General features: G+C 44.2%; 1 protein-coding gene across 2 annotated transcripts in view; it reads left to right on the plus strand.

Annotated features, from left to right (window-relative positions):
* Nucleotides 1–6,564: 6,564 nt before the first annotated feature.
* IGF1R (insulin like growth factor 1 receptor) overlaps nucleotides 6,565–27,864 on the plus strand; it is a 174,424-nt gene continuing 153,124 nt past the window's right edge. The window contains exon 1 of one of the 2 annotated variants that reach the window (XM_005521608.3): nucleotides 6,565–8,102. In XM_005521608.3, the coding sequence (XP_005521665.3) occupies nucleotides 7,562–8,102 (541 nt within the window). In that variant the 5' untranslated portion in view covers nucleotides 6,565–7,561. The remainder of the gene's footprint in view (nucleotides 8,103–27,864) is intronic. The other variant, XM_005521607.3, reaches the window with a different exon arrangement.

Below are 27,864 nucleotides of genomic sequence, written 5' to 3' on the forward strand. Positions count from 1 at the left end.
GGATAAATAAAAACATATATTTTTGTATATATTGTGCTTATATAATGCTTAGGTCCTCTTATTCTATATAGAACTCTGTCAAATATTTGGTACGAATTAATACCTACAGCCTATAATTCCATTGTTTAATCCTATTTAATCCTCTATTTACTTTAATTTGGGTTCCATTTTTATGTTCTGCCAAACTAGAACAAATAATCTTAACTTTCACATATTCAGCTCCACCTTGAGTCAACTGCAAATGCAGAGACAGACAAGAATTTTATTTTGAAATCTGTTATAAATAAATGATTTTATACCTAAGGAGTTTTTTTTAAAAATAAACAAACCTCCCCCCTGGAAAACAAAAGCAGGTTGGGCCCTTTTAATTCTCCTGCAGGTAACAGGGGTGAGCTTAAAGTCACTGGAGTCAATCTGCACCTGTGTTTCTTTCTTCACAGCAGCAATAATTATGCTCCTTACAAATGAACTGTGACATTTAATTGCCTATAAACACATTTTAAGATCTAGTGATGATGTTACTAATCATTGGAAAATGTAGCAAGTTTCTTCCAGGTATTGATACGAGCACATCCCTCTCGCTGCATCACATCATCCCTGGGTCTGGTTCATGGAATCCTGGAATGGTTTGGGTGGGAAGGGGCTTTAAACACCATCTCTTTCCAACCCCTTTGCCATGGGCTGCAACACCTTCCACTAGACCAGGTCGCTTCATGTTCCACAGGATTCATGTACGTCCATATTTGAGTTTAAAATGTGAAAACCCAAAGGGGTCAATGCAAATATCACATAATACAGTAGGAACAGAACCCTTTCTGCACAGTACACGGAATAAAAATCAGATCACCCTCCTTGTTAGCTTGGTGAAATCCTTGCTGGTGACGTTAAAGTTCAAATACATGTTGCTTTGAAAGAGTTAATATTACAAGATTAATAGCTGTTATAAGCACATTGCAGACATCAAGAGTTTGTGCTATAAAATGTAGTAAGCACATCAACAGATGGCCTGGTGGATGCTCATAAGCCACGGTTACAAGCACGCAATTGACCTGTTGGACTCTGCACCATTCTCCACAACTGACTGGCCACGTCTTCCAACACCTGCCAGCCACTCATTAACTCTTTGTAAACTATTTACACACACGCTGTTAATCTGCAGTGTGATCACCTCGCCACTGCCTGCAACAGGGGCAGGATAGGGCCATAATTACTTGCAACAGTTTATTAATTCAATCCATTAATGGGAGGCAGGTTCTGACAGCCGGAGTGGGGACCCAACAGGCACTGGAAGCAGCTGTTCCCCTGCACCTCTGGCTCACTCTGTTCACCTTGGAGGTGCCTTTTGTCACTAATTTCTCACACCCAGAAGCACGAGAGGGGACACAGACACGGGGTTTGGTAGGGAAGGGGTTTGGCTGCTGCTGTGCCGTGCCACAAAGGCTCGGCGTGGTTGCAGAGTGCATCGACAGCCCTTTAAAACCCTGTCAAAAAGGCACAAATATCAGCATAATTTATCGGTGGCTATTTTAGGCAGGTGCACGGGAACTCTAAATATATGGCATTCACCGCTTGCTGCAGTTGCTATGGATATGATATCTCAGGCCTGTAACTAGGGTTATAAATGCTGTTGTGTGCTTATTATTGTTGTTGTTATTAAAACATGAATTTTATAGTTATTCCTGCTCAGCTGCTGCCCTTAAATCATCCATGTAACTGCATATCCCTTGTTTGAAGGAGGGATGTGTATGGGAAAGATGTAATAAAGAGTATCCTTTCTTCCTTCTGCTTTTTTCTTTGCTCCAGAAGGGAACAATCTTCAGCTCCTGCTTGCAGTAGTTATAGGGCCAGGAGAAATAGAAATCATTCAGAGCCAAAGAAATGTCCTTCATTTAGATCTATCTGATTAGCTCTCTGGTAGTTAAATCTTGCACACATCAAACGTGTCCAATCGTTGGGGTTTTTTTTCCCTGCTCTTTGTCCTAAGAGGTTGTTCTCCTGCAGCTGCAGGATTCTGCACTGCCCTCTCAATGTTACAGTGAGACTTCCACCCTAATCCTGCAGATCTGGGAAAGAGAAGATGGTCAGAGGCCAGAGAGGCTCTACAGACAGAGGAGTTAATGTCAACCTGCCCACCCAGCATCCCTCTGAGGTGTGCTGTGCTCCTGTCCCCTTCCCAGGAGGAGACTGAGCATCCTCCTGCAGTCAGGAGCCTGTGAAGGTCATTGGTACAGGGTGCGATTGAATGCAGAGCAAAAACTGTCAAAAAGTGAAAAACGTGGTAAAAAGGGGCAGCCCACATTTTGCCTGGCTTGTTATGAGTCCATAAAATGCAGTTTATAAGGGGAGATTTAGAGGGGGAAAAAAGAGTGAATTCCAAGGATTTCTGTTTGTCTTTCAGGTGTACAAAACCCACTCACCCAGGCTGTGTAGAAGATGTATCACTCACCCAGGCACAATTCTCTCCTGGAACTCTTACCTACCCACACCTCCCCACAACGAGAAGGTTCAGCCTGAAGCAGAGGCTGAACAAGGTGAGCTGGCAGCACCAGCAGCTCCTGGAGCAGAGCAGGTGGCTGCTCTCAGCTGCTGGCCCATGGCAAGACCCACACCAGGAGCTGCAGAGACCTTCCAAAAAGCAGCCCCTGGAGCAGACACAGGCAGTGCTTCCTGATGGCTGACCTTCATCCCAGGGAGCTGACACGGCTGGAGAAGGCAGGAGAATAAATTTCAGCAGCTCCCTTCTGCCGGTAATACAAAATGTTCAGATGCATAAAGGTTATGACAAGCAAGCGTCTGGTAAAGAGGTCAGGCTGCCCTGACTGTGCTGCAGAAGCCAAAATAAAGTCTAGTCAAGCCTATATGGAGTCCGAGCACCGAGGCAGGGGAATGAGTGAGGCCTCTTCCTCCCCAGTGGTGGCCCCAGAAAGCAGTGGTGAGGCTGCTGTTAAAACTAAAGTATGGCTGAGTATGAGGATATTTGCCTTGGGCAGATATATGTTTTGAGAGACCGGGGTCAGTGGTTGTTTTAACCGCGTTGTTTCATCCCCACTGCCACACTTGTTTTCCACTTAAGTTTTTCCTGAGTTTTCCACTTAAGTGGCATTTTAAACAGGACACAGGTATGCCGGTGGCATTCAGCATCACACTCTAGAGGGTAAAATGTGTGTGTGTAACCAGGTGTTTCTTTCTGTCCATCTATCTCAAGGACCACAAACCAGCAGTGGACAAAGGGGGAGCAAAAAGCCTAGTGCAAACGGAGAGGAGGAATGATTGTAGAAGCAACAGGACAGAGAAGATGACCCATCATTTTATGTTTTCATCATGAAGCACATTATTACAAAAATTAACTTCAATTTGTCCAAATTATAACTTTAATTTGGCACATGGTACAGGTACAGTATGCTTGAGATTTTCATTGTCAAGGATACAACCATGGTATGGTTATACGTGCTGAAAAATCCTGATTTAAATATCCCCACTGAAAATAAAAGGAGACCTCCTGGAGAAAGATGCCAACAGACACGAGCCAAATCTGATTAAAAAGGTGCACTAAAGCTGAGCATGTGCATGTGCATGGCTGGCACTGGAACATGCTGAACATGGGAAAGCATGAGGAAAGCTGAACATTGTGCACAGCTCTCCTCTTAAGAGGTTGAGAGAACAGAGCTACGGGCACCTGGACATTCACAGAAAAAGGGATTCCTCCCTCATACCTCCACAGAAGAAAAGGTAAAGACATCCTGGCAGAATCCAGCCAGGTAATTACAAATTATGAAATTCACATCAGCAGCTCAGGAGGATGGAGAGCACTGTGAACGCCTCCTGTTCAACAATGTGCTGTTAATACTGTATTTTTTAATAAAAACTTTTAAAAAGAATCTGACAGATTCCAGAAACAAACTACGTTATGACACCTATAGGACTGTGTTTATATGAGACTGGAAACTCTTTGGAGGCACAGCACATCTTTCTGCTCTCTGCCTGTACGTCACCCAGTACAACGGGCTTGTCCATGACTTGCCCTATTTGCCAAAGCAACGAAAGGCTATTTGACAAAAATAAAAGTTCTTTATGACAGCAGAATGATGAATGATAGACATGCAGTTCCCACTTCAGCTCTGCCTTTACACAACAATACATTAATTGGTAAATAAGACATTACAATTTATGCTGCATCAATGCCATGACACGTACAGAAAGGACACTTGTTCTGCTCAGAACCGGCGCCTGTAGCAGCCACAGCCGTACTCAGCAACAGTAAAAATTTATGGGTCATGAAGATCTCTCTGGTTCAATTTGAGGACATGAGAGTCTGTGTGTGGTTGATAAAATATTCGGTAGACACACACGTGGTAGTCCAGAATGGTTTCAGGAGTAAATGCCTGATTTTCCTACAGGGAATCAGGAGGGTTGTGCTACCACACAAATGCTCATAGTTTTGAGTTATTCTTGAATTATTGACAGAGTCCTGCATGGGTGTAGAAATCCTGGCCCTGTTGTACTCAGTGATGATCTTCCCTTCAATTTCTGTGACACAGAACTGAACCTTTCCATCTTCCCTAAGGGGTACGAGAGCTAATGAGTAACTCAGACAACTGGACCATTCTCACAAAGCAAACAGTAGAAGAATGGATGGAGGAACTACAAGAAGAAAAACATGTACAGCACAAGGTTGTTGGAAATGAAGGGGTAGCGTCACTTGTAATACAAGATGCTCAAGAAGAATTCAGGTATAAATGTAAAAACTTAATTTTGACATTTGCATTAATGTGACATTTGCAAATTTCTTAATGTACTTTTTTTTAAAAAAAACACAAACCAAACAGCCTAGAATATAGCTAATGCTCGCAGATGTCTGCTTTCTTATACTTCAGCATCATTTTGCTATCTCCCCATGCCAAAGTATTGCAACAAATCTGTGATTACTCAGGACACCCATATGCCGCGCAGCATGGCTACTACGAGCTCTGGCGAAACAGTGGGAACACGGCCCACGTCTTCCGATTCCGAAAAGCCCAAATCTCTTCTGCTTCCACTCATCCCATGTCCCCACCATTTGGGGCCTGTCCAATGTCATCAAGGGATACGAGCGAACAGCTGAGAAACCCAGAGACAGTGTTGGGAGTGTTGGATGGGGACGGTGAGCACACGAGGGGAGGATGGTGAGTGTGGATGGGGACATGTTCCACAGTGATTTGTCCCCTGCACTGGGCCAAGCCTTGCCATCCCTGTCCCTTGCTCCTGACCTGCATCCCTGGGAGCAGTGCTCCAGGCTCTGCCCTTGGTCCTGTTCTCAGTGTCAAACTGAGGAGCAGCTCCCATTAAGTGCCGTAAATACATAAACACATCGTGTAAAAACCGAAGTTCCTTCCTCCTAACCCCATCCCTGCCTTTTTAATATGTTTTATTTAATTTATTTATATATTTGTCAGGAACACAGCAGCGTTTCCACTGGCAGGGCTCGCTCTTGAGGTCTCCCTCGCTGCACATCCACCAGGTCTCCTTCTCCCGTTTCCCCATTAGGTAAGGCCGGGGCAGAGACAGGAGCGGCGGCGGCCCCGCAGCATCCCGAGGTGCAGCATCCTCCCGGTCCCGCTCCACTCCGGGTTTTTCCCGGCGCTCGCTCGCGCCGCCGCCGCCTCCGCGCGCGCCGCCGGCGCCGCCGCCTGGGCGAGGGGAGCCCGCCGGGGGGGGGGGGGGGGGGGAGCGGGAGCGCGCGCGGGGGAGGGAAGGGAAAGCAAGGGAGGGGGAGGAAAGGAAAGGAAAGGAAAGGAAAGGAAAGGAAAGGAAAGGAAAGGAAAGGAAAGGAAAGGAAAGGAAAGGAAAGGAAAGGAAAGGAAAGGAAAGGAAAGGAAAGGAAAAGGAAAGGAAAGGAAAGGAAAGGAAAGGAAGGAAGGAAAGGAAAGGAAAGGAAAGGAAAGGAAAGGAAAGGAAGGAAAGGAAGGGAAAGGAAAGGAAAGGAAAGGAAAGGAAAGGAAAGGAAAGGAAAAGGAAAGGAAAGGAAAGGAAAGGAAAGGAAAGGAAAGGAAAGGAAAGGAAAGGAAAGGAAAGGAAAGGAAAGGAAAGGAAAGGAAAGGAAAGGAAAGGAAAGGAAAGGAAAGGAAAGGAAAGGAAAGGAAAGGAAAGGAAAGGAAAAAGGAAAGGAAAGGAAAGGGAAAGGAAAAGGGAAAAGGGAAAAGGGAAAAGGGAAAAGGGAAAGGGGAAAGGGGAAAGGGGAAAAGGGAAAGGGGAAAAGGAAAAAGGAAAAAGGAAAAAGGAAAAAAGGAAAAAAGGAAAAAAGGAAAAAAGGAAAAAGGAAAAGGAAAAAGGGGAGGAGAGGGGAGTGGAGGGGAGGGCGCGAGCCCCGTCCCCGCGCGGCCGCAGAGCGGAGAAGCGGCGGCGGAGCGACGCCGGGCTCTTGTTTACCAGCGCTCACTCTCCGTCGTGCACAGGGAGCCAGCGCGGAGGAGGAGGAGGAGGATAAGCGGGGGGGGGGGGGGGGGCAGACGCGGCAGCAGAGCGCTGCGAACCCTGCTGCAAGCGAGCGGCGAATTAATCGGGAGGAGCAGCAGAGCAGCAGACCCTTCCCCCCCGTCTCCCTCCCCGCCCCATTCCCTCCCCGGAGGAATTACAGACCCTTCGCAACAAGCTCCTGGGGTTTGACCTTCAGCAAACCGGATCGCCTTCCTCGCCCCCCGCAGCCCCCCTGCTCACACTCACACACACACACACACTCTCACATACACACACTCTCACATACACACACCTCTCCCGGATCCCCCTCCCCCTGCCTTGGGCTGGGCAGCGCCGGGGGAAGGTTCGCAGCGCGCGCGCACCCAGAGGAGGAGGGAAAAGAGGAGGAAAGGGAGGAAAGGAAAAAAAAAAAAAAAAAAAAAAAAAGGAAAAGGATTTACAAATTCGCTGGGTGGTTTTTGTTGTTGTTGTTGTTGTTGTTGTCGTCGTCCTCCTCCTCCCCCCCGCCCCCGCCGCGATGGCAAGGCGGCTCGGAGGGATGCGAAGAGGAGAGCTGCGGGGGGAGGAGGCGGGGTGCTGAGCGCTCCGCTCGCCCCGCTGCTGCTGCTGCTGCTGCCGCTGCTGCTGCTGCTTTGTGTGTGTGTCCTGGATTCGGCTTTTTTTTTCTCCCTTTTTTCTTTTTTTTTTTTTAATTTTTTATTTTTTTTTTTATTGAGAAGGAGCTTGTGGCAGCCGCGCCGAGGAGAAGAAGAGGAATAGGGGGGAAGCCTTTTTAATTCATTTTCGACCCAAATTCTGCATTTCGAGCCTCTGCAGGCAGCCGGACTCGTGGTGTCGGCGGCGGTGTTGTTGTGGGTGGTGGTTGTGCGTGGGGTGTCCCCCCAACCCTCCCCAGCGGAGCGGGGAGCGGAGCCGCGGGGATCCCGCCGGGGCAGCCCCGTCCCCGCGCGGGGGGACGGCGGAGCTGTTGTTGTTTTGTAATAGGATTGTCTGGGTCGCGCCCCCCCCTTCCCCTCCCTCCGCGGCCCTCCCAGTTTTTGTGTCTCTGTGTGTGTGCGTGTGTGCGGTGTTTGAAAATGGAGGTTGAAGATGCCGACTGCCAGCCCCGATGTGCCTCGTGTTTGCGGCTCCTGTGCACGATGTATCACCGCAGCCAGCGCTGAGGGGAGACGGCGGCGCCCCCCGCCCGCCGCCCCGAGCCCGCCCCGCCGCCCCGGAGACAGCGTCGCCCCGGGGCTTCCATGCCTTGTTGTTGTTGCCGTTAATACATCGTGAATATCTGTGTATTTTTGGTGTGGTTGCTCCGGAAGATCAACACCCAGGGACCTCAACAACCCTCCGGTTTGCCGCTCCGAAGGGTCTTGTGCTTTTTTGTTGGTTTTTTTTTTTTCTCCTTCATTTCTTGAGGCAACGTGGATTTATTTACCCTGCCCCGCTTCTCCTCCGCCGCTCGTTATTTTTAGAGGACGGGGAGAGGAAAGAGAACAATTTTGGACTTCTTTTTGCTTTGTTTTGTTTTCGGAAAGGGGGATTTTGTCCAATTAAAGAAAGAGGAATGAAGTCTGGCGCTGGAGGAGAGTCCCTCGCCGTCGTCTGGGGGTTCCTGCTCGTCTTCGCCGCACTTTGTCTGTGGCCAACAAATGGGGAAAGTGAGTACAGTGCGTGCCGGGGGGGTGCGGCGAGGGACCCCGCGGTGAGGGAGCCCCCGAGTGAGGGGCTGCCGGGGAGGGGGCGAGGGCGGCGGCTACCTCTGTGTGTTTGGAGGGGCGTGAGGGGGTCCCTGTGTTCGTGTCTGTGTGGGGGGGCTCCCTGTGTGGGTGTGTGTGTGTGTCCCTCTGTGAATGTGCGTGTGTGTTTATGTGGGCGTTGTGCGTGTGTGTGAGGGGGGGGTCCCTGTATGAATATGTGTGATGGGGGGGGATCCCTGCGTGTGGATGCGTGAGGGGCTCCCTGTGTTTGGGGGTGTGTGTGAGGGGCTCCCTGTGTGTGTGAGGGGGCTGCCGAGGGGGTTCCCCATGTGTGTGAGGGGTTCCCTGTGTGTGTGAGGGGGTTCCCTGTGCGAGGGGCTCCCTCGCCGTGTGCGTGTGTGTGAGGGGCTTCCCTGCGTGTCTGGGCTGTGTGCGAGGGGCTCCCTGTTCTTGGAGGGGGTGTGAGGGGGTCCCTGTTCGTATCGGGGTCCGTGTGAGGCTCTCCCTGCCCGTGGCTGTGAGGGGGGGCTCCCGCCGTTTCCCGCCGCGGCGCCGAGCGGGTCTCGCCCCTGCCCGCGGGGCTCTGCGTGTTTTCCTCCTGTTACGCGTCTGCTCCTCGAGCACATTTACCAAGCCGGGGCTGCGCGTCTCCCTCCCTGCTGTGCCCGCCTTCCTTCCCCGGAGGCGGCGGCCCGGTTGTACCCACGGGTCGGCACCGCCGCAGCCCCGAGCCCGGCGGAGGGGGCCGTGCCCCTCCTTTGTGTCCCCCCTCCGAGCGCAGGGAGGCGCTCAGGCGCCGCAGCCAGGGCTGCGAGCTGCGTAGTAAACACTTGCAGGCTGGGAAGGACTCCGTTCGCTTTCCCCGCATGGAAGGAGCTTGATCTCTGTCAATATTTAGAGGCTGTATGCAATAACCTGCCGTAGTGAGTGAGGAATTCCTGGAAATGAACGCCTTGCCTTTTATTGCCGCTTTACCGCCGAGGAGGGGTTTCACTCGCTGTGCGCGGGGTGCGGAATTACGGCGGCATCCCGCAATCTAAAGGTCACTGGCTACCGTTCATTTAAAAAAAAAAAGAAAATTAATTCGCACATTGACGCTTTACGGTTTTGCGTAAATAGAAAGGTTTGATGGCCGAACGGGCTGCGATCTTAGGGGTGATGCATTTTTCTATGCGGCCGCGTTGCACCCAGCGCCGAGGTTCGAGCAGCGTGCGAGCCGCATCCCCGAACACCGGGAGAACGCGGATCGTGGTGCGGGGCCCGGTCCCTCCTGCCGCGGATCCTCAGCCCATCCCCGCGGCCGCCCGGGAGCTCGGGAGCTGCCAGAGCCCCGACTTTGTTTTTGTGCGTTTCCAACCTGTGATTGTGTTGCAGTGCCCGCCCCTCTCGGGCGCAGGGGGAATCGAGGGGGCAGGGAGGGCTGCGCTGCCATTGATTACACTGCAATCATCGCCGGATTAATCCCGGGGCTGATCGGTTTTCTCCTGGTATGTCGGGCTCACGCTGGATTGAGGATCTCTTGCATGAAATTAGCCTTCCCTTGTTTCCTGGAGTATCTCTGGAGATGGGGAGATGGTAAATGCGCCTTGGAGTCCAACCATTTTAAACAGTGCTCCCACTCCTTCAGCGTCCGCAGAAACAGGGATGCTCCTGTACTGCATCCTGATGCTTTAATTTCTTCTGCCGTGTGTTTTTCGATACACTCCTGGGGCTGTTGTGTGCCTCTCCCTTTCAGAAAGATACGCGTTGCTGGAGGGAAGGAACGAGGAGATCAAATTTCTCCATTTTAAACGTAAAGGGAAAGAATTTAGGAGGCAGGAGGGCTTTTCTGAAAGTAGTGGTTTCAGATTGAAAAGAAAGGGAAGTTCTTTGGATGCACTGACAGTGAGGCTAAGTACACAAAAAAAGATAAATGAGCAAGAAGCACATAGACAGAGTCTGTAATGCATGTTGAGTATACAATAATTATGTTTTTAAGTCCTTGCAAATTAAGGCCCGGTTTAGGCTTTTGGGCCAGCTAGGACTGGAGAGCTGCAGTCTTCCATGAGTTGAAATTTTTGTCTAGAGCTGTTTTCAAGAGGGAAGATTACTCTTTGAGTTTAAAAACAAAAACCCCGTGCACTTCTTCAGGGAAGGGCTTACAAAGGATCCAGTAGCGTGGAGAAACAGAACAGGAGGAGGAGGAGATCTGCTGTGTTCTTTCACTGCTAGGATACACACTTAGAATTGTTTCCCTTGTCTTACCTGGTACAAAGTACCTTGAAATAAAAACGCTCACCAAGCTCTGGCAATGAAGTAGCACAGGGAAGAGTGTGTTAGGATTTCAGGTTCCAGTCCTCTGAAGTGTTTGTGGTTACCACTTACCTAAAATGAACATCCTGAATGAAATATCTTCTGAAGAAGATCCAAGCATTTAAATATGGAAAGATAGGCTGAAAAACTTGTCTTAGCTGAATACTGCCTCTAATCGATTGTCTTTGTAGTTTACAGTTTAATAGCCTTTGTTTTCACGAGTTATTGCTGAAAGAATGTTGCTGTTAGGGGGAAAAATGATCTCCAGAGCAGATGTTTTACATCTCTTCATATTCTTCTCTCTCCCCACAAGAGTGGAAGGAAGATTAATCTTAATTTTTATTTGTTTTTCATATATACTGTGTCATAGCTAAAAGGCACTTCCATTTTCGGTCAAACAAGCAAGGCATTCCTAAATAGGAATACAAAGGAGTTACAACTGGAGGGGAGAGACCCATCCCTTTAATGCTAATTTATATAGAATGTGTTTGTAGTTATGTGACAGAAACATCTTTAAAATGCAGGTAGCTTCAGTGGAGAGCTTCTGATCCAGAAAAAGTCATTTAAAAATGCTGAGAATTCCCTGAGATTGTGTTAGAACGGCACAAAAGTGGAAATGATAAGACCTTTCATTAAGCTAGAGTTTGTGGTGCTGTACCCGTGTGTTTGATGTGTAAAGCTACAACTGTTGGAGGCTGTTTGATGCTGGGGGTGGGTTTAAGATGAGGCATAAACACGGTGTTTTTTTCCTTTTCTCCCTTGAGCACGATGGGGTTTTGATTTTCAGCCTTCTGTGTATTCACAGAGGGAAGGTCTAGGAGGGAATGGGTTAAACACTTAGAAGGAAAATAATAGTTTTAGGTGTGATAATACTTCAAATTGATGGAAATCTTGATGGGTCTGCTCATGTTAGCGCCGAGCTTTTGTTTGTCTATCCAGGCTGGATGTCGTGTTTCGGATAATGAACAGTAGCTCATGCTGATGCTTAATCTCTCTCCCAGGTTGCTTAGTAAAAGCCCTCATGACCTGCTGAGTTACACACACCTCGCTTTTGCATCAGCATTTTCCTGTACAACCAGTGGTTAGGGAATGTTGGTAACTGGGAGTTGGATAATTCCTGCTGTAATTGAGGTTGTGAATAGAAAATGCCAGAGCCAGTAAGGAGTTGGCATCAGAAAGGGGTGAGCAGGGAGTGATGGTGCCTGGAGTCCAGGGGAAGGAGAGTGAGCCAGGCAGAACTTGGACATTTTTTTTTTTTTGATTGTATTGGGTTGGACTTCTGGTTTGCAAACCAGAACTGGAGCGAAGGCTTGTATGAGTCAGAAACTAAAGAGGGTTAGGAAATGGAAGTGACTTAGTTAATATCAGCCAAAATGTGTTGAACGTGAGGGAGCAGAGGGATGAGTGTGGAAAAAAGATGTGTTGGAAGTTTCAATGTTGAACCAGCATCTGAGGGAGAGACACTGGGGATTTTTGTGTGTGAAAAGTGAAGGAAATTTAACTTAGTTCATATGTTCTGAGACATGAGGGAAGTAAAGGGCTGCAGAGAGCAAGAAGACAGATCAATTAGTTTGACTTCAGCACAACAGAAGACATGATCTATTTTGTTTAATAGGGAAATTGCTCAGATTTGATCAACTACTGTGTTATTTTTGTGTCAGCTTTTCCCTGATGTGTTGCTCCTCCAAACTAATTCTAGGGTGTAGTTAAAGCACATGCCAGTGATGCTGAAATTGTTTTCATCTTGAAAAATACACACAAAATCTAGTGTTAAAGAGCATCCACATGATGATTTTTGAGTCTGTCTTCACTGGTAAATAATTAATTTCTATCAGTATGTGTTACCATGGGAAAAGTTGTTTCAAATCCTGTTTAATTTTCTGCTAAACTGGCATTTACTAAGGAGATCTTGGAGGAGAAATTTTTTAAGCATCTAACATTTAAAACTAAAATCCATTTCAGGACTGAAACTATTAGCTTTAAAGGATAATTCCAGTTCATGTTTAAATAATGCTTTTTCTCTTCCCCAGTAATTTTTGTTTTCTTTTTACTCTGAGGTAGATTTTACCAGTGATCACTGGAACGATTATCTCAGTGAGAGCAGAAGAGGCAGTTTTGTTAAATGATTAATTATATTGTGTGTGTATTCCATCTGCGTGAATTGTGAGCTACCGCAAACTTCATTGTAGAGAAGTTTGTTTATGGTCTTGAACTTTGAGAGAGAGGGAGAGAGAGAGGCAGTAATACATGCAGGAAACCTGTTTTTCTCACAGTGAGTGTTAACTTTGTGATCCCACACAGCAAACAACTTATCTAGCTCATCATCTCTAATGGCTCTAAAGTTCATAACTTACAAAATGTGCTGAATTAAGTTAGTTTATTTATCTGAATTATCTGTAGTTAAATTAATAAACTTCATGAGCACTACTGTACTTGAAAAGCTGATGGCAACTTGCTGAAAAAGTTCCTGAAACTTTGGTTTATGAAATTAAACACATTCTTACTTGGATTTTAGTGTAAAGCTTTCACATTTGGAAATGCTTTCGGATGTTATCAAGTAGCAGCTGGTTTTTATTTATGTGTGAGTGCATACATAGGAATGGGTAAACTGCAGTTCATTATTGAAAACTATTGTGGATGCTAAATTTTTAAAAAAGCTACAGTTTAAGTAATTGTCTCAGGAGTCTCATAATTAAAGTTGTTGCAGATTTGTAAATTAAACTGCAGTTTTGCAGTTTAATTTGGGTCTTCCTGACAGAGCTGAGCTTTTAAGGTTTCTGGGCTTTGGTGCTAATGGAACGTGCTGCTTTTAAGAGTTTGTGTGTAGAAAGACTTCGGGAATGCAGTGATGTGTTTGAAAGGTAGAAATACTGTTTTAGTATTTTGATCTATTTGACATGTATAATTTTTCTATCACTGTAAATTGTATAGACAGCTTCTTTGTGTAGGTTAGTTGGATTAGTTTTTATGATTTATGAAAGCCACTTTAAAAAGAATAGTTTCACTTTTTTTTTTTTTATTGTACAAAAGCAGAACTCAGCAAACAGCAGTTGATGAAGACACATTGGTGGTTGTTAGCCAGCCTGTCTTGTGTGTGGTTTTTTTGGGCTGCTTTTTTTTCCCTCTTAGCCAAGTCATGACAGGTACAATCTGGACTGATTTTTGGAGTACTATATTTGTCTTTTTTTGTGTCCAGAACTGTCTGAGAGAAACTTTGAGGACCGGCAAACGATCAGCAATACACAGTGTTCATTCATATATTTCTGAGCTCCGCAAACAGAGCTGCACTGAGTCCTCAAACTCAGGGATAGACTCTGGTTCCTTTAGACAGGACTTGTTGGTTTTGTTCACTAAGTTAGGTAACAGTTTGACTTATTAATTAATTAAGGAGATGCATTCTGGTCAAGCCGGGTGTGTTGTGAAGATTTAACTTGCCCTTATAACTGAAAATTTTGCTTTCTAACATTTGCAAATGCAAAATATGAGCCGTGCCCTTAGGATATCTTGCAAGACACCAATTAACTTCTTCAGTGTTGATATCCTCAGGAAGTTGCTGTTGTGGCACAAGATTGTTTAAAATGTGCTGAAAAGCAAAATTGTTGTTTCTTTATTTACAGATTGATTTGCATATGACTCCTAAGATTTAATGTAACAGAATTTAATTGATTTATTTATTTTGGAATATGCAGACTTGTACATTTCCAGTTAGTATGTTTCTCTCTTGGTAAACTTGATAGTATGAGCAGAAACAAACATCTGCATATTTCAGTGACTTCCTGATAATTTTTTCAATGAGACTGTTGTCTTTGACCTCTGAGAAGAGGGCATCTCACACCCCAACAAAGTACTAAGATTATTCCTTTAGAGGACCAAATCCACTGTAAATAATTGGGTAGAATATCAAATGTGCACTTTTGCAGCAGCACAAAGTCATTTTAATAATAACTTAGAGCAGTAACTCCTGTTGTCACTGAAGTGCTGACGGGGTTGGGTTTTACGACCTTGTTTCATTGTTGACTTCAAAAAAGTGTCCATGATACAAATAAATCTTTTAAAGCAGGAAATAGTCATACTGCACGTGATTTACCATCATAGTTTATAAATTCGGTGTGTGTGTCCTGCTTTGGTGAGTGCTTGGTTTGTGAAGGTGTTTGGGGGCAGGTCTTCTGGCCGAATGAGTTTGTTTGCTTGTGTTGCCAGCGAGGTGCACGTTGCTGCAATAGCTCTGTGACCGGTCAGGGAATGTTATCTCCAACCCCTTATTGGTGCCATTACGTGCTGTAAAGATAGCTCTGTTTACTTGGAAGTGTAAGCATCAACTGATCAAAACACTTTCTCTTAACAGGTGGGCTTTTTCTGGAGTTCTTTGTCGAGCATCCCTTCTGGGAGCAGTGTCAGAAAGTGACAACATCAGGCAGATGCAGGAAATATTAAGAGTTTTTAATGACAAAGGCAAACTTTACACGAGTGGTTTTCCCCTGCTGTTGAATTGGTGATGGGTCATTTTTACTGACTGTTTCCAGCAGCTTTGTAGTTTTTTTCCTTTAATATGAACAATTTGCAAATTATTATACTACTCATTTAAGTGAGCTCCTTACGAAATACTGTTCTAATAGCAGAGGGTTTGATTTGAGGCAGGAAAGAAGAATTTTTTGAAATTCAGAATGCATGAAATGAATACATGCTGAAGTAGTCAAAGATCCCTTGTACTTTATCAAGGAGCAGTCTGCTTGAATGAAAGGTACTGTACCTGCTGTTAAGTTTATAAACTTGGTTTATACAGATTACTTTTTAAATTATTCATGATGCTACGTTACAAGTATATCTGACAGGTTTAATATAAATGGCTTGATGGTAAGAGGGAGCATGCATAAATTAGAGCTGGGATAATGTGCTCTTTGAAGTATCTCTCCCATTTGTTACTACTGGAATACAGTAGGTAGCTGCAGCTGAGTGTGTGATTCTCAAGTGAGAGTACATCATTATCTTCAAACTGTGGTGTAGAGGCAGTTCTTACACAAGACAGATGAGACGAAGCGGCAGGGATGACCAAGGTGCTCACTTTGTTTTTAGTTATAGACGCATTTCTGCTGAAACAGAGAGAGCATTCATGGGATGAAAAGTTGTAAGCACAGCAGTTGAAAAGGGTCTGCTGGTTGCTGTGTGTTGCTGAGGTTAGGGTGGCATCGCTTTGTTTTGTTTACTCTTCTCTGTTAGTGTTGCTGTGGGTTTGTAAGAGGTGTAGCAATGTGCTTGTGCTTAGTGGGATGGTGTCTGGTTTGCATATGGATCCTGGTACTCAGCTGGAGAAGTCTTCCTGGGATTGTGCACCACGGGAAAAGTTTGCAAGAGCTGAGCCATTGTGTTTGGAGAGCTTTATTGGTGGGCAAAGAGAATTCCAGATCTCTTGGATGCAGAAACAGCTTCCCCAAACATAAATTGACTCAGTGCTGATTTTCCTGATTCTGTGGACAGGCAGCTCATTACATTTGAGAAGCAAGCTCCCAAAGGAATTTATGGGATAGGGGAAAAAGCTCCCATAATGATGTGTGATAGAGCAGCCAATAAAAATGATCACAGGTTTTTCTGAAAGTGGAAGGTGTTGTTGTAGGGAGAGATAGTTCAAATGTTAAGCCTTAGTCAAAGGGATACAGCATTTTGGAGAAAAATCTGGTGACAGCTGCCCCTGGAAACTGTCTATAACCAACTTTCTACAAGGGAATTGGCTTGTGCTTGCAGGGAAGGGCTTTATCCCCTGATCTCACTGGGCTGGTTTCCTTATCATTTCCATTGGCTTCAGTTTAGAGTCATCTCCACATTTTGACCTTCTACAAGTAGTACTTTTTCTTCCCTGCTGCTCTTCTCACATCCCCTTGGGTCTGTCTGTGTGAGAGTAGCCTTGAAAGGTTTGAAGAGTGCACTCTGTTCGTGTTGGGCAGGGAGTGAGGAACCAGCCCTGCACGATAGGAATGGACACGTGTTGCTCAGCTCAGCTGACCTCAGAGTAACACTTGGCTGAAGTGTGAAGAGTTGAAATGGCAGTGGAAATTCCTTGTTTGCCCTGTCCCCGTACTCTGCCAGGGCAGAAATTAGTTTTATTTTGTTCTTTTTTTCCTCTTTTCTGGGATTTTTGATGTGTAGCTAAGTTGTTGCCTTCCTTAGTCAAATTCCATGTGTCCCACTGCTGGGCTTACGTAGCATGGATTGGTTTTTTTTAATCTTTCAGGTGGTTCTACTTTTCTTTCAACCGAGTACCAACTTTAGAGAGACTCAGCAGGATGATGACACAAACTTTAAAAGTTCAGAGTTCCACTGAATAGAAGGGGGAGCTCACTGGAATATGAGAGCCCGACTTCCACTACTAGATTAGCTGTTGCTTCTGTCTGGTTGTTCTGCACCCCAGCAGGAGGAAGCAGCTTGTGATGCTGTACTGATTGCAGTTAACATCATCTTTCAGTTCATTGTGGCTGAAGCTTTTGTCCTGTGGTTTTTGAGATGGAGGTAAATTTATCAGTCCCTTGCAAACACTGTGTGTCCTGGGATGTATGGAATGAGTGAATATCCACCTGTGTTCAGAGATATATGTAAGTTACTTTTACTCTGTGCACTGCTCCTTTTCCTCAGACTTGAGGGATAGGAGACTGGGAGAACTTGAGGACTAGTGGAATGTATGACCATTTGTATGTGGATGAGGATGCAAAAAGTCAGAGGGTCTGTTGTTAGTCCAGTTGATTGTGCACCTTGGATGTGGAGGTTTGTGTTATTAAGTGATGCTGGTATTCCCTGCAGCTATGTCCTTGGTGGAGCTAGAGTCTCTGCAGCTGTCCCTGTAGAAAAGAGTAGCAATGGGGTGTAAGAAAAGCAAGTTTGTTATTTCAGACTTGAGACTTGGCTTGGTTAAAAACTGACTTGGGCCTGCCAGGGTCCTGCCTGGGAGTGACTGTAGGTTTGTTTGTTTATTTTTTGTGTGAGCACTAATAAAATGTTTATATTTTTGTCACATTGGAGAAGGCTGACTACGTGGACAAATATTTTAATTGATACTATGTCTCAACAAGAGGCATGACATACGTATTGAATGTGCAAATTCTGGTGTGAGAGTCTCTTTTAAGATTCAAGCTTAGATATTCTTAGGTGGGTTGTGGTTCTGAAGTGGCCAGTGAAGGAACAAAGGCCCTTCCAAGTCAGTGCAGTTGTCCTGCAGAAATCAGGCACAGAGAAGTGCAGTGGAGTGTGTGTGTTGGAGGTTCTGGGCTGCAGCAGAGCATGCATGAAACACACATCTGTTTGTACACGGGCTGTGCAGCTCTTTGGGTAGTTCATTGTTTAAATAAACATGTTGCATTAGCTGTGAGGCTTCAGTGCCAAATGCCCACTGATGAGATGTATGAGGGTTTTGTTGTTCCCAAGCCACAGTGAGGAACACAACAGCTTTATAATTGAGCACATTTGAGGAAGATTTCGAAAAAAAATTTGGGGTGATCGCAATCAGCACTTTAAAAGCAACAGCTTTAGAGTAACTCCACTGCAACACAGTGCAGCCCATGGAAAAACACTGTCATCTTAACAGATGCAGTGTTATTTTGGAGATTCCACTGTATAAATACATGGACTGTGGTTAAATTGTGATGGCAGCAGATGCAATCTCAGTTCTCAATTCTTTCATCTCTTTAATATTTAAAAATACCCCACAAAGTGAAAAAAACCTAACTGACATCAAGGCTGAAAATATTCCTTCTGTAAATCGCTGGGGCTGTACCTTTTGGGCTCGATACCTTTTTGGGTACATCACTGTGGATGAGAGTTGGGGAGAGTAAAAGCTCTTCTCTTTGAGGGAGCTGCAAATGCTGCTACTCACGACTTATTGTACCATTTGCATATGAATGGAATTATTCAGCTCTACTTAAGAAACGTCAGCGAGATTGAAGTCAGAGTTGGTTAACCTGGCAAAAAGATATTTCCAGTATTTTTCATGAAAGAAAGTGATAATATGTAGACAAGAATTACACATTCCACTGGCTAAGCCAACACTGTCTAAGGATTTTCTTGGTGTCTTTGTAGTTAATAGCAGTGACTTTATTTTTAAATTTGCCTGTGATACATCGCAATGTTGAGGAGCAAGAGAGTTGGAATGTGGGAATCAGATGCTGTATCATAATGCTGCACAGTTGTGTTCACATTTGTTTTTCTTTCCAGATTTGATTTTATTTAAATCCTGATTTGAAAAGTATAAATTCAGAGCAAGAGTCTTCTTTTTAACGAAGAGCAAGTATAGTGTAGCAAGAAGTTGTTAACGGTGCATTCACCTTTATCCATCCACTAGTTGGATTGAAAAGCCTCAAGTTAAATACTGTAATTTTAAATACTGGATTTTAAAAGAAACCAGATAATTTGTGTGAGCATTGGTAGTCATGCATGCTAAAATAGGGAGTGATCACATCTCGTGCTTCAGGAGCTGCCAGTATTGAAGGGTTGGGAAGAAATTGTATTCCTCCTCCGGGTGTCTGTATTTCCCTCCCCATTTGTAAAACACAGAAAGTGCAGTCCTTGGGGGGTGGTTAAAGGCTTCGTTTCTTCAGCAGGGACGTGACTTGGGATGCTCGTGTGGCTCTGTCATCCAGGTGACAGCACTTGCACTGGGAAGCTGCTCCTTGCCAGGCGTTCGATGACTGTACTCTGAACAGAAGTGTGAGGATGGGGGTGTTGGCATCAGCTGACTGATAAGGAGATAGTATATTACACTAAAAATACACCCAGATCTTCACAGGCAACTGTGAATATTACCTGTGTCATGTGCAGCAAGAATGAAACAAAAATTGAGGTGGGTTGAGCGTGGCTTGGCCTCACTGCGAGGATGTGCTGGGATGCTCTCTGTTCATTCCATGGGATTTCTCTTCTTCAGGAGCAGCTGCTCACAGAAGTGTGCAGCTATTCAGTGTTTCTTGCTTGTTGCACAGGTGGCCACAGCCCTTGTTCACTGCAGGATCAGAGCACTGCTCTGAGCTCAGCATGGCTCGAGTTTGTGTTTAATGCACTTGCTCCTCCCAGAGCTGCTGATATGGGAAGAGGTGAATCCTGCGAGTGAGGAGAGGAAAAGGGGAGAGCAGAGGGGCTGAGGATGTAAACTCGTGTTTACTGATTTTTGCAGGGGGAGGGAGGGATGCTCCGTTTAGGGTGTCTACACACCCTGGTTGGGTGCATTCCCCTCTCTTCTCATGGAAGCACACTGTGAGAGGCCAAGGGGATGGGATTGTGTAGCTTTGCAACCTTCTGATGAAAATGTGAATTTTGGTCAAATTTGTCCTTCCAAGTTTATTTCTTCCTTAGTATGAAGGCCTCAGAGCACTACTAGTATGTATTATTTCTTCTTTTATTGAGATGAAATAAATGGTTTTCATAGTGACTTATAACAGCAAGCAGGAAGAGCTTGCTCGGAATGCACAGTTTTAATCTCATTTTGCATATTTTTAGTTGGAATTTTTTTTAATGACTGACAGCTGTTGGAACTCTGATTCACAAACAACCATTTTTGAAAGTACAGACCTTTTTGCTAGTGAATAGCAATATGTTTCTGCAAATTCATGTAAATAATTAGATGCCTTGGATGCATTGGCTCAGATCCTTAATTTTCACATTTTTAAGTGACAAAATGGCAAATGATGTATTTTCTGGTAGATTACTTCTCATTTGTGTTATTTTTTTATTTGGATGGAAAATGGAATTTTAATTGAAATGCAGAAGATCTGGGTTTTGAGACTTAATTAAAACTCCAAGTGTGAAGGAGAGGCATGATTAAAAAAAAATAAACAGAAAAAATAGTTTGTCATTGTTTCTCAAAAGTTTAGAGTTCATAGATCTTGCCCACAAGACTGGCTGTTTCACAGGTTTCTATGCAGGAGTCCTTTTTAATTTGGGATTAAGGGTTTGTTGAACTGAACCATTGGACTAAACTGAAATGAGGCACTGCTGAAATAGCTGTTGAAGGTAAAAGCTCTCTGAGCATTTCATCAAAGAGTGGCTCCAAGAGAGCGCTGAACAGCAAATTCACCAGTCCCAACTTTTTTTTGGTGTAAATTATATGCTTACTATTTTTATTTTATCTAAATTACAGTAGGCATTTGCCCTAATATATGCTGTTACAATTTCATGTTAGATTTGTAATTAAGTTTATTTTTAGAAGAATGCATTTAAGTGGTTTATATAAAATGATTTTCTATTTTTGTAAATGAAATAATTGTTTTTTATTGACTTTCGATTTCATGCAAATGTGGTGTTTTTTTGTTTTTTTTTTTTTTTTGCTTGAAGGTTGTGTAAGCAGGAAGAAATTAATGATTTGAGAGTATTTTCATAATACAAAGAATAGAAGATTCATTGTCAGTAGCTGGGGACCCTGAGAGGCAGAGTTAACTCCTTTTAGACATGTTCAAATTCAGCAATGGATGGATGGATGTTAGAGGGTGTGGTACAGTTGGTTTATATAATAAATTTTCCTATTGATTATTTTTCCTGGTTGAGTTGAGAAAGAAAAATTGTGGCTGCGTTTGGGATCTGACGCAAAATGGTCAGAATGTCGCAATCCCGAAAATGTCGCAATCCGGGGCAAATCTGATGGACAAGTGAGTGTTAATTGTGAGGGAGCCAGATTTGCTATTTTTAATTTGGCCTCGCTATCACGTCTCTTCACAGATGAATTCGAAGGCTACAGGGAGTTGAATGATGAGTCACCATTGAGTTAGTAAAATCACAATTGATCTCCATTTCCTGTTGATTCCAAAATTACTGAAGTGTGAAAGCCGAGAGTGACTGATCACTTCTTGGAGGGGAGTTTGAGGGTGGAATGTGGAAGTGACTCTCTCTGAAGTAACTCAACGCTGCCCTGGGTGTCAGGACAGGGATGTCTGCAGTGAGAACAGGTGTGTGTGTGATGGTCTGGCTGGCTGAGTTACCTCCAAGGAATGATAATCCACACACTAAAATACGCTCGCCCCGCAGCAAGGTGGGGGGGAAGAGGTGTCTGAAGTGGCTAAGGATAGAAGCTGAAGATTAAAGTTTTCATTTGTCTCCTCCGTACTGGAGTTCTGTATTTCTGTTACTTGCCTCTGACCATTCTCTGCTGAAATCCCCGTGCTCCCAGTGCTCCCGTGCTCCCAGTTTGCTCTGGCAGTGCCCTGCTCAGTGGCAGAGGGGGGATGCAGGGGCAGCAGTGGGGTGGGACACAGAACATTTTGTGTGTCTGTTGTTGTTTTCAGGTACCTTTTGATGAATGGCAAATTATCTGTCATTCTGCAGCTTTGTTATTTTCTTGTGATGGAAATGCTCTTTTGACAGATACTAATTAGAAACAGTGTGGTAAATTGCAGGTAATATTTAAAATTTCTTTTTTTCCTTCCTAGAACTTACTGTTAGCAAAACCTTTTTTTTTTTTTGTTAGGAACTATTAAGTCACATTACTAGACTCTGCCCACGTTGCATATGTGAGAGTAAATTCTGCTGAAAGGGGATTCGTTGGAAGAAATTAAAGGGAGGATGTACACTGTTCTGAGTTATACTGGAAGCAAGATATAAAGAAACCTTGAAGTATCACTTCAGGAAGAGAGAACTTAGTTTAGTTCCCTGGAGGACTAAGAGGAGGTGGGAGGATGCTCCTCTGCTGCATCCCTCACAAAATTCTGATTTTAAAGAATTTTCTGAAGAGGTATTCTCAAAGGGAAAGTAACAACCTCTGCCTAACGACTTCCCAGATGGTCTTTGAACCACTGAAACTTGCCCTGGCTGTACACTCTGTTATACAGTGTTAAAACAGAAATAAAGAACTAAGAGAAGAAGAAATACATATTTTCATTGGAAAGTACGTACAAGTTTTCCCCAATGTTTGCCATAATTAGGATTGTAGAAAACTGGGAATGGGGGGAAAAGAGATGGCTGATCCTGCTGTCTGGAGGCTCGGTTTTCGAATTTGTAAACAAAACGGGGAAAAAAAATCCTGCCGGCTTCCTGACAGGCAGGGTGTGTGGTTTTCAGTCAGAGGAGCTGATTCAGTTGGTCTTGCTTTTGCGAGGGAACAACGAGAGGAATAAATTGCTCTGAGAGAGTGTAAAGAACTTTCCTCTAGAAAAAGTTGAGCAAACATGGAGCACTGAGTTGCATGGTTGAAATTTGGTGAGGCGTGGAAAGGACACTGGTTTTCAGCAAAGTATGATGTTTGTTCAGGGTGTTGTGAATTCAGGAGTAAGAGCTGCCACACTTTAAAAGACACCTCTCAGTCATACTGAGGTTTAAAGGAGCTGCAAGAAGCTTTATGAGGAGCGATCTTGGCAGTTCTCAATGCTGTCGCTTGCAGAGAATCTTCAAATACTTACAGGCACACCTTGATACCTTATGTCTTGTCTTGTAGGATCTCTGTTGATGTGCCCCACTACAAGAGCACTTCGTTAAGACCAATTAAATGTATAATATTTTTATAATACTTGTGTTTTGGAAAAATCAATATGACCAGTTTCCCTTTGAAATGACAAGAAGCCTGTTGTGCTGACAGAGTAGAATGCATTAGGAAGTGGTGCTTTGTATCCTCTCAAGAGTAATGTGCTCTTGTTTTCTCTTAATCAGCAGGATGTTCTCCTGTATGTCAGATGTCTTAGTTGTTTTTGTGATCTCTATCAGAGAAGAGTGAGGGGGAAAATGTCAGAGGAACAGAACAGGTTTAAAAGCTTTATAACAGAGAAAGCCTGCAGCCCTGCATTTCTGGTTAAGTAAAAGTGGTAATCGCCACCTTAGGGTTGGACACTTCGTGTTTATGTTTGTGCTTCAAACAATAAATAAAAGAACAACTTGCCCTTCAGAAGAACATAATGTGTAGCCTTTTGAAATACTCTGGAGCATAAGGGATATAATTAACCCTTTTCCCTTTAGCGTGGTTGTGTTTCAGAAGCAAGATGTCTAACACATCTGAAATTGCTTATTTGCCAGTTCACTGAAGTAAGGATTTTTCAAGTTGATTGTCTGAAAATCCGACCTCTTCTTCCTCCCTCCGTTGCCTTCCCCTCCTTCCCTATTTTCTGAGCTGCAGTTTCCAAATTTGTAATAGATCTAGTAGTGGTTGCCTTTTTTTATTATTATTTTTTTTATTTTTTAACTTAAAAGTAACCATTGAGAAGGAAAGCTTATTTCCCATCACTCTTGCTCAAGGCTACAGAGAATAGATCTTGGAAGTTCAGTTCACGTGTCCAGGCTTTTCAGAGGAATTTTTAAGAGATGCTTTTGATGCAGTGAAGGAAGGGCAGAGACTTGAAAGGCCTGACAGCACAACCAGGATTTGGTTCAATGCATGAACGAAACCTCTTCCTGTGATCCTTGAATATTTTGCTTTACTGATCGGGTGTTGGGTAGCACAAATCAATTCTGAACTGCTCCCTCAGATAGTTTTGGTCTGAACTGTTCCCTCAGATGGTTTTGGTATGATTCAGTGAAAATAAGCTGAAAAGAGACAGAACCTGAAATGCTTCCAATTCTTTTTTTCCCATCCTGACTCTCCTTGAAGTATGTGAATTAGTGTGAGAAAGTGTCTGTAGCTCCCACCGGGTCAAATGGAGGTTGAGATAAAAATACTCATCTCTGTATGTATTGTAATATTGATCGTCGTGGTAAATAATTCCTTGGCAGCAGGATTGCCAAGTCTGATGTTTTACACTTCATTTGTAAGTTCTGGTACAGTCTTGCTTCTGGCTCTGTGCTGAGACCTGCTTTTTGTTCTTTGATGGGTATCTGCTTCATTACTTCCTTTTGACCAGCCTTTTCTTTCTGATAAACCATCATCCTTTGGATTGGTTTAGCTGCCTGGAGCTCACTGGGTCTGTTAGTCACAGCTACTCTCTTTTTGTTGTGACTTTTTAATAAATTAACAGTCTCCATGAGGACCCATTCCTGTTTCTCACCTCTCCTGGCATGGGTGTGCACCAGTTCACACCGAAACAATGATTGCTTCCCGGTCCCTTTCTCTGAATGTCATTGTTTTTATCTGTTCCATTGTACACATCTTTACATAGTGTTACCCAACACAGTCATTCCTTTCACTTGGGGACCTCCTTCTTCGGGCGCTCATGGTTTCTGGGGAGGACTCGGAAGTTTTCTGTTAAAGGCAGAGTGGCCCTTTCACAGATCTGGGGGTGGTTCCGAATTCAGGACTTTGTCTGTGTCCTAAATTGCTGGTTAACTGTGGAGGCAATAAGGAGACTGAGTCCTGGTTTCTGCCTCTGAAGCTGAATGAAGCTGGCATGTGGTAAAGCAAAGCACTGTCAGCTCAGATGTGTTTTCTTAACATGGAACCAACCAGCCTTGCACAAATAACGTGGTTTTCTTTCACAACAGCGGAGCGAGGCCGTCGGACGGGTGAGGCGAGGCCAAGGGCTGTCCATCACCTCTGCTCCCGCACCAGTTCACCTTCAAGCTGGCAGCTGGAAAGGAGGGGGTGTTCTTGTCCAGATCCTTTCTACCTGTGCTTTTCCCCCCGCTTCTTTTACTTTATGTTTTTCTTTCTCTAGCTTGATTTAAAGCTTTGTGTTTGGACGTGCATGTGGCACAGTTACCCAGTGCGGTTGTGCCACCGATCACCCGCTCTGGCAGCACAGCTTGTGTTGGCAGGAGCTGTTTGGCTCATGTTGTTTGGGCAGGCGAGTCATAACTACAGGCAGAAGAACGCCTTTTTTTGGGGTGGCTGTAGTGGCACAGTGGAGATTAGATTCTTCTTCTATCTCCCAGATTGGCAGCTGGTTTTGCTGTTGATGATGGTGGGGAAGGATGTGGGGTGCTATAATTAGTTGTGGGATTTCAGAGCTTGGAGAAACCTTCCTTGTTTCTGAAGGAAACAGTCTCACCAAAACTTTTTTGAATGTAGTCTGGGTCCAGAGAGAGGTTTGATGCAACCCTGTAGCCTAATTCTGAAGTCTTGTAAGCAGCTTCTCCCCGTGTGTCAGTTTCCTTCTCATCAGGAGATGTTCAGAATGACTTTTTTGGGTGGTCCCTCTGTTTGAAAGATGGCAGCTATTGAGATCAGTTAATACTTTTTTGTCTATCTTGCAGAATGTTAAGTGTCTATATTGTTATCATGATAAAAGGGTTTCTGAATGCAATGAAACTAAAGAATATGTCACTTAGGTTTATGTATTACACTCCACAGGGTTCATGTGGTTTCTCTTGCTTCCCTTTGTCTAGTTCCTCCTTTTATCTGTTGCAGTGGATAAAGTTCACTGTTTAATTTTTAATCTAAGTTCTCTAAGGAAAGATTTCTTATCATAGGTTAATTATAAATGTATTTTCTGTAATAACTTAAATATTAAGTAGTACATTTGTTAATACTTTGCTGAAGAAACGCACGTGCTCATTGAGGTTCCAGGTGTTCTAGTGCTAAACCACCTTTTTACAGCAGTTGCCCACTCCACAGTTCCTCTAGGGAGGATATCTTTAATTCCATCAACCAGGTCAAGGCAGTTAAATTCTATTGCAGTTAAGAAAATCTGAGCCTAAAAACTTCTAGTGTGTCATTTCCCCCCTGCCTGAGATGAAAATTGATTTTTGAGAGGATTAAATCCTTTAAGATGGTGATCTTTCCAAATACTGTGCATTTCAAGAATCAGTTCAGGTTAAACCTAGAAAATCATGTTTAGATCCACTTTTTCCTGGTGAATCCAACAAGCTAATTTTAAAGATGACTTTAAAGTTGTGTGCCTTAGATAAAAATCTCCTTATGTGTACATCCCTCTGTAGATATCCACTGTAAAAACAAAGCAAAACTTTCACTTAGTTGTTTTTCTCTCCTTGATGTTACCCATATTTTTGCACTCAAATTTCTTCTAATTTCTTACGTTGTCTTCTTCTTCATGACCTGAACAAATACTGAAAAAGTACCAGGGGGCTGGCTACAGTCAAGTGTTTGTTCTTCATTTATGCCTTTAGGTAGGAGAGGGTTGAATATACAAGGAAAAGGGTAAAAAGGGTAAAAACAGTGACGAAGACTGAGCTCTTCATCTTGGTCTTGCCTTGATTTACCTCCTGGAATAAATCTGTGCTGTTGCAGAGCCCAGTGAGGGGAGGTTCCTAAAGTTGGGAGCATCTAGAGCAGCATCCAGGTTTGATATTGCTGCTTGGTTTGTCCTAGTCCCATCTCTTGTAACTTCCTGCACCTCTTCCCCCCAAAGTTGCAACACAATTCTTGCAAAACTCTTCCCCCCAGTTTTAGCTGAGCAGGGGGGTGGAGTAAGTAATCCCTGATGAGGAGCTGCTGAATGAAAGGTGCCATGGATTTATTTGTCTCACCATGTTGGACCCACTGCTTTCTCACGGGGGAATTTGTTAGAAATGCATCAGGGTAACCTGTTGCACCCCAGGCTCTCCAGAAGCACCTGCCAGAGGGTGAATAGTAATTCTCCTGCTTGCTCTGCCATTCCAGTGCTCTTCTGATAAAAGTGGATATGGTGACGGGAGTTGCAGTTGCCAAGCAATAGAACTCAGCAGAGCCTGGCTGGTTTAATACCTGAACTCTTCTGCTCACCAGAATTGCAGCATCGTGCATCACCCACAGTGCTTCTAGGCAGTGTCTAAAAACTGTATGAGGTTGGAAATCCAATGTCTTGGGCAGTATGTAAATGTAAAATAGACACTGTGGGCTGAAATGTCACTTTGAATCTAAGTGTGGAAGGCGGCTGGAAGTAAACCATTGGCTCTTCTCTTTTTATCAAGTTGTATATATTTAGATTATTTTACTTCATATTTTTACTGTTTTACAGTAAGGGTCAATCAATTGCTGATGAGAACATCTGCATAGATACGTTGAAAATCCTGCTTAGATACGTTGAAATTCGTATACTCAAGCTTTCCTTGTATTTTCAGAGAAATTAAACTCCTGGAGTTCCAGTGGTTGACTGTGCCTAAAGAACTCTGGTTTCCCATGCTTAACCCTGTTTATCTGGTAGCTTCTCATCTGTGTGCATTAAGGATGTTTTGTTTGAGGAGAGACTCACCTTGAGTGGTATCACAGAGGTGTTTGGTTCTCTTTTTCCGTGGTTATTGTGCAGTGATGCCTCTGAGACATTAAATACCGTGTGAATGCTGCCCTTGTGGTACAAAGGACACTTCCCTTGGTTGGGCTGTGTTTGTGATGCTAAAAGCAAGTCAGAAGCATCCAATTCACCAGAAAAGTGAGTTCAGGTAAGAACTCCTCCTGGGATAGCTACTTTGGTTTACATTTGCCTTAAATTGTGTTCTGGTGGAAGTGTTTTTGATTGATAAGGCCTGAACTACGTTACTTTGTGTCTGGCGCCAGCCCACATGTTTTACCTTGTATTTGGAAAGGAAGGTTCTTTTTTCAATCTAGTTAGCTCATGGCTGGAAAGTCCCACAGCACCTGCATATATGTAATTTAATACCTTTAAAGCCCTTT

Source organism: Pseudopodoces humilis, chromosome 16, assembly GCF_049639895.1.
Source record: "Pseudopodoces humilis isolate 2021_Gansu_Grassland_sample_001 chromosome 16, ASM4963989v1, whole genome shotgun sequence".
NCBI lineage: Eukaryota > Metazoa > Chordata > Aves > Passeriformes > Paridae > Pseudopodoces > Pseudopodoces humilis.